Consider the following 6,352-nt stretch of genomic DNA (forward strand, 5'->3'; position numbering starts at 1 on the left):
TCACCTCCTTGCGGATGTCTTTGCAGCAGCATTTGCTGCCGCTGGAGCCGTCTTGACTGCCGGTGCTGCAGAGGCAGCCTGCTGAGCCTTCCCATGCTCGTGCCTCTTATGTCTCTTCTCTGCCGCAATCTTGTGCAGCAGCTCCTTGTACTCCTTCAACGCCTCCCTCGATGCCTGCGCTTGCTTCTTAACCTTGTGACGGTAGAGCCTCTTTCTGCGTATGCGGCTTTCCGTAACTAGGCGTTGTATGCGGGGGGCCTTGCTCTTGTTCTTGCCCTCTATTTTGCGGCGAACGACATACTTGGTCACATCGGCCTCAGGTCCCAAGTTAAACAGTTTGCGGATGTGGTTGGCTCTCTTGGGACCCAGGCGGCGTGGCTTCTCTCCACCAGTCAACCCCGGGATGTCTGCGGGACCCTTCTGCAGCATCACCAAATTCAGCACGGAAAGATCCGGACCCACAATCGCTCCACGGACGCTCTTGCGTTTCCTCTCACCCGTTCGGCGTGGCCTGAAGCACTTCATACCAGTGCGGAACAGGAGGCGAACACGGTGGTTGGCGAGAATGCCCTGCATCATGGGGAAGCCCTGCTTGTCGTTGCCGCCGGTTATGCGGAAGAGGTACCCCTTAAATTCCTCCCCTAGAGAGTCTCCAGGGACCTCCGCCCCCATGCGTCGCTCAAAGAAAGGCAACAGCTTCTTCTCATCGTCGACCTCCACAGTTTTCTGGAGCCCGCAGGCCGGGTTCGCTATGTTTAGTTTCATTCTTGCCGAAAGTGCATTAGCTCCAGAACCACCAACAGCATAAATTCCTACAAAAAAGCAGCCACACGGCACCTTTACGAACATACAATCAAGGCCAGATCGCCCTGCAGCAGCAGCAGCGGGGTCAACCTGGCGGCAGCAGCCGCTAGAAGCCCTGAAAGGGAAGCCCAGGTTCTTCATACAACCCAAGTCTTCGCGTGCCTAATTCAGCAAAATGCAAACACAAAAATACTACTTTTGGCTAACAATCTAATATATTTTGCTTACTTACCGTTTTTATTCAAAAATCCAGCACATCACGACTAACTGCCCCAAAGTATGAGTACCCCACACTATCTAGAAGCAACACGGCTCTTCCCCACACAGCCAAGCAAGGGTCGCCTCCGGGGCTTTCCATAGCCCTAAACTGCCAACAAACGCAAAGGAAAATTAAAAACAGAAAGAATGTGGGTGAATACAGTTTTTTGTCATGTGTGCGAAAAGCGAAAGTGAATCGGTACACTCTGCAGCAACAAGGAGGACGTCAGATTCATCAATATGGTGCATACTAGTGAAGCAGGGTAATAGTTCCGTACGCCTCATATGGCGTAGCACTTTTGAGTGAGAATTATAAGTGCCCTTTTTGGCGGAGCGTAGTAATTGAGGAATTTAGGTGGCTGCTTTGACCTTGATTCCCACTCTGCAGAGAGTTGGCTGTGCTCTGGGGTAGTTCTGTGGTAGTCCACGTGTCTCGGTCTCAGTTTCTAACTATCAGCTACATTAAAGATGGTGTTGCGATTTTTTCTAGCGATGCGCGCTTAAGCGCAGTAGCGTAGGGACGCGTATCCAGGATTCTATGGTGCCCAGTTGGAGTGGAGCGGAGTTGAGTAGGGTGTGGGTCCACAGACTGAAGCGCCACGCAACCTCTCGAAGGTGTCTCGGGGACACTCGAGTGTCGCTCGTTACAGTTCACTCAAACCCCCGTACAGGCGAGGTCAAGGAGATGTATGCCAACAGTGCACCGACGGAAAAGTGTTCAAGAGCGCTCTGCTGGGTATATCGCAGTGTTGATGAGACAGCGTTCGAAGGGAACTGCGCATGCCGCAGTACTAAGGCGAAAGATAGTGGAGGGGTTCCACGTGTGCAGGGGAACGGATTCTGAGTTTATCAGCTAGGTCACCCGTAATGTATGCGTAGAGTGTTTGTGTAGTGCACAAGCATTATAATAGGGCTTGCTGGTGACCGTAAGAAGATAGCTAGCTGGTGACCTATAAGGTTAACACGCTGAACGAGGACAGGAACGTCTTACGAATATCGAAGTAAGGCAGTTTATCAGCAAATTAGCATGTATAGACTAGAGGTGTCTCTGAAAACCTGGAGATTGGGGCTGGCGATAGCGCCAGCACGGGTGCAGGCCTCCTCCCCACAGGGCTAAGGAAGCAAGAACCGTGAGTGGGGAGATTTTAAGGGACAATCGTCTTCAGAACTTGAGAAGATTGCTACATTTAATGATATTTGTGCATTTATTTCATAAGAGATGCGTCGAAGGTAGAAGGTTTTTCATCTTCGCCCTATTTGTGGGCCAGTTAGCCGCATAGTCGCAGCAGTAGGTGCTGTGCACGACTGTTTGAGTTAGTCAGCGCGGTAGGGATTGGCAATTAGGGATGAGGGAGAGCCAATAAAATACGCTGTAGCACTGCCTCACTAACATCGTAGAGACTTTTCGTGTTTTTCCCCTTGTGGAAACCCACACACATAAACTCTACTGGCCCAGAGTCTTGGTATATTTTGTTTTTGACTCAGTACTACTTTTGCCGCATGATATACTTAGGGTCGTGCAAGAGTACTTAATGTATCCGTGTCACAGCAGTTTCTTTTCTCGAATGTTACTCTGCACCGTTTCGAGGTTTTATTCTCCCCCACCTCTTCGTGTAGTCCTGATGTTTTTTTCCAAAGGTGATAAGCAAAATCTCGATAGTGGTCAATCTGAATGATGCATGCTGACACCTTTGTAGCTTTCCTTGTAGGTCTTGTAATTCGCAGGCACTACAACAAGCTTTGACGGTAACCGTAAGAGGCTAGATAGCTGGCAGCCTATAAGATGTCAGCACCCAGAATGAACGCAGAAACTTCTTCGGAAGTGGGGCAATTTATCAGCAAGATAGCGCGTGTAAACTAGAAGTGTCTGAATAGCCTAAGATTGGGGCTGGCGAAAACCCTGGCACCGGTACGTGGCACCGCCCCACCAGGTCAAGCAAGCAAGAAGTATGATAAGGGGTCTTTTAAAGAAAGTTCGATTAACAGACTCGAAGGATGACGGTTTATTGGTTACTTGGTATTGCTCCATGAGGTATGAGTCAAACGTTGAGGATTTGTCATAACGGCGCCCTATTCGTGGGCCAGGTAGTAACGTACTAACAGCAGAGGACGCTGTGTACTACAAGGATTCAGCTGCCATTGAAAACGAGGTGGGAGTTCGGGAGTACACCGATCCGGAGCGAAGAGGCTCCATGCGAGAAGGCAGACAGCAGGTAGAAGCCTGCAGGGGTAACGGAAGAGGGCTACAGGCCAGAAGAAGCACAGATTGTACACCAGTGATGGCGAGAAACTTGTGCGAAGGAAACGTACAAGCCAGCGGGAGCATCGCGGGAGCATTGTGTTATGTACCTGCGATAGTGGTACTCCGAGTTGAGCGCGCAGCGAGCCCATGTGAGGCGCTCTTGGACACAGCGGCCTCGAGAAGCTTCATTAGTCCTGAAACTTTCGAACGGCTACAGCTCAAGGTGCTGCGACTTGTAGAAGAGCATAGGTTCTACAATCATATCCATGTCCAACCTATATGTACTTCCTTTGGAATTTTGGTTTCTTTATCAAGAATTTCTTTTATTGTCCAAATTGTAACAGTGACAAGGATTGCTGGACTTATTATCTACTTTATTTCTATTGCAACAGGATTCTCAAAGAATTAGTCTTTGCATAATCCAGTTAGGGATACTTTGCATTATCCTATGCTCACCCTATAGCCCGACAGTAAGACCCTGAGAACCCTTAACTCCCATTTAAACAAAAGCTAAGAGTGAAGAGAATCATGTTTGTAACTCACCATATACAGTAGCTACCGGTGAACAATCGCGCATTGATCGTGTCATGGCGGAGTTAACGATGTGGTGCTGATACGCACGTTTCTCGGGAGATTTTTTAGTGTGGCCCATTCCCTGTGTCTTAGTACTGGGGTTGGATTGGCTAACTGAACATAAGGTGGCCTGGTACTTCCAGCCAGAAGAGCTGAGAACGTATGTGAACGGCAAGTGGTGCAAGCTACCCGTCGTCAGGACTGGTGAAGAAAAACTGCAGGGAGACAGCCCTATCATAGTACACCCAATGACCCCTGCCGAGGAAGCCTGTGAGATAGTGGCCAACCAAGTGGCGGGCATGTCCTCGGAGGAAGCCGCCATATTATTGCGCGCACCACCCAAAAGATAAAAGTCCCATGCGGAGACCAAGGGGAAGGTACGGGAAGTGTCGCTCGCTCACCAGGCAAATACTGGCACAAAGAGTCTCAGGGCACCATTGCAAGGTTTGCATGTCGTACCGGCTTTGCCAAAAAATGGTTCTTCGGTGCCACTGAGGCTATCAGACGAATAACAAGGCGCGCTATGCTGCAAATTAATCAGAAGCCGGCCCAGGTCCTACGGCTGGGGTAGCCTTCTGGTATTCGCTGCCTCGACGGCAGCGGGTGATGAGGAGAGTCTCCTTGGCCTACGGCTAAACTAGCGCACAGATAATGCCACAATTGGATGAAGTCGACAGAGGCACAGGATATCCCCTTTGAGATTATCAAGGTGTTGCGGGAGTATCGGGCGGTCTTTCCCGGCAAATTGCATAAGGGATTAGCGCGGAAACGCCCTCATGATCATCATATCTTACCTGAAAAACTTACGGCGAGATATGCAATTTGCCTTACGGCACCAGATAACCTTAAATTCAACAATCAGGAGATAGCTGAATTGTCGGACAATAGATGGATAAGACCAACGTATTCGCCTTTCTGCTCTCCTACAATTATTATAGTGCGCAGGCATTACAATGGAGCTTGCTAGTTACCTATAGACGATAGCTAACTGATGACCTTCACGCGGTTAGGAGGCTGAGACGCGGATTGAGCGCTGTAACCTCTTACTGGTGGAATACGAATGCAATTTATTAGCAAATAAACTAGAAATGCCTGCAATTGCTCTAAGATTGGGGCTACCGACAATGCCAGCGCCGGTAAGCGTCACATCCTCGCCGGACCAGCAAAGCAAGAACCATGAATGTAGTGCACGGGACCTACTGCTGCGACTACGCTGCTACCTGCCCCTCGAGCAGGGCCTATGATCGGCATCTAACGTTGGCCCATTTCCTTGAAACAGTAGCTCATATATATCGAGATACAGTTACTCTTAAGTTTCCAAAATATGTTGTCTTTCAATTCGCCCCATTCGGGGTGCTCGCCTCCTAGGCCCTGTAGGGAGAAGGCCTGCACTGGTGCCGGCGCTATCGCCAGCCCCAGTCTCCACGCATTTTCAGGAGCCTCTAGCGTATGCATGTTAATTAGCAGACAAATTGCCTTACTTTGATCCTAATAAGAGGGTCCTGTTCTCCTCCAGTGTTGCGACCGCTTGTAGATCGCTAGCTAGCTATCTTCTATAGGCCACCACCAAGCCCTATTGTAGTGCCTGTGCACTACAACTTCCCCCCTTGCCGGACTGAAGAGACCTACGCCTAAACACATTATTTTTGCCTTTTCAATCTCTGTGCTCTTCTAAAGCTAGCGCCGGGAGCGCACGCGGTGCGCAGCGCTCCCTTCCCCCTCCTCATTGAAGGGTGCCCGTGCTGTAGGAGCTGAAACGTGGCGGACCCGTACGTCTACGCCTCGGAAGGACCCATGTTGTTTCGAGCGGGAAGACGTCTTCGTTGGTTGCGGCGCCACGCGCGAAGCAAAGCCGGGCAGCCAGTAAGGTGACGAGCTGGCTCCCATGTGGCTTGATCTTCAAGGGTCCCGCGCCACTTCACGAGGTACTGGGCTGCATCTCCCGAGCCGCGTTGGTCCATAATATAGTCGACTTCATATTCCTCTGTGGGATTGCTTGCTGCATCCTGGATAGGAGGCCACGCAGCATCGGCTGCCGAGGGAACCAAAGCGGGAGGGCGGGGGCGGTGAGGAACTAGCTGCGAAACGTGGAAAACGTCATGGCATGCATACGTGGGAGGCAGAGCGAGACGGTAAGCAACAGTTCCTATGCGTTCGATGACTTCGAGGCGTCCACGGTAACGGGGCTCGAACTTAGGGAAGCTGTTGAAAGGCGGTAGGTGCTTGCTACTGAGCCAGACCTTGTCTCCCACCGCATACTCCACTGCTGGGCGCTTTGTGTCTGCAGGGTACTTCTGCTGCCATTTCGCCTTCAGGATGTGACTCTGTGCTCTGTCGCAGAGCTGCCGGGAGAGCTTAGTCATCGGAGGAGTGAGCGTAGGAGCTAACGCGCCGACGATATCAAGGTCCGCAGCAGTCAATGGGTTCTCTCCAATCATGACCTCGAAAGCAGAGAGCTCAGTGGATGAATGACTT

General features: G+C 50.8%; 2 protein-coding genes across 2 annotated transcripts; both read right to left on the bottom strand.

The window, feature by feature from the left end:
* On the bottom strand, positions 1-765 carry ETH_00018290 (40S ribosomal protein S6; the record flags this gene model as incomplete). The annotated part of the gene is made up of 1 exon (XM_013378397.1): positions 1-765. One exon carries the CDS (start codon positions 763-765, stop codon positions 1-3), a length of 765 nt encoding a protein of 254 aa, XP_013233851.1.
* A 4,887-nt stretch (positions 766-5,652) lies between these two features.
* On the bottom strand, positions 5,653-6,315 carry ETH_00018295 (uncharacterized protein; the record flags this gene model as incomplete). Its single annotated transcript, XM_013378398.1, has 1 exon — positions 5,653-6,315. One exon carries the CDS (start codon positions 6,313-6,315, stop codon positions 5,653-5,655), a length of 663 nt encoding a protein of 220 aa, XP_013233852.1.
* Between the last annotated feature and the right edge of the window lie 37 nt (positions 6,316-6,352).

Source organism: Eimeria tenella, genomic scaffold (genome assembly GCF_000499545.2).
Source record: "Eimeria tenella Houghton genomic scaffold, Eth_scaff82, whole genome shotgun sequence".
In the NCBI taxonomy this organism is placed as follows: Eukaryota; Apicomplexa; class Conoidasida; order Eucoccidiorida; family Eimeriidae; genus Eimeria; species Eimeria tenella.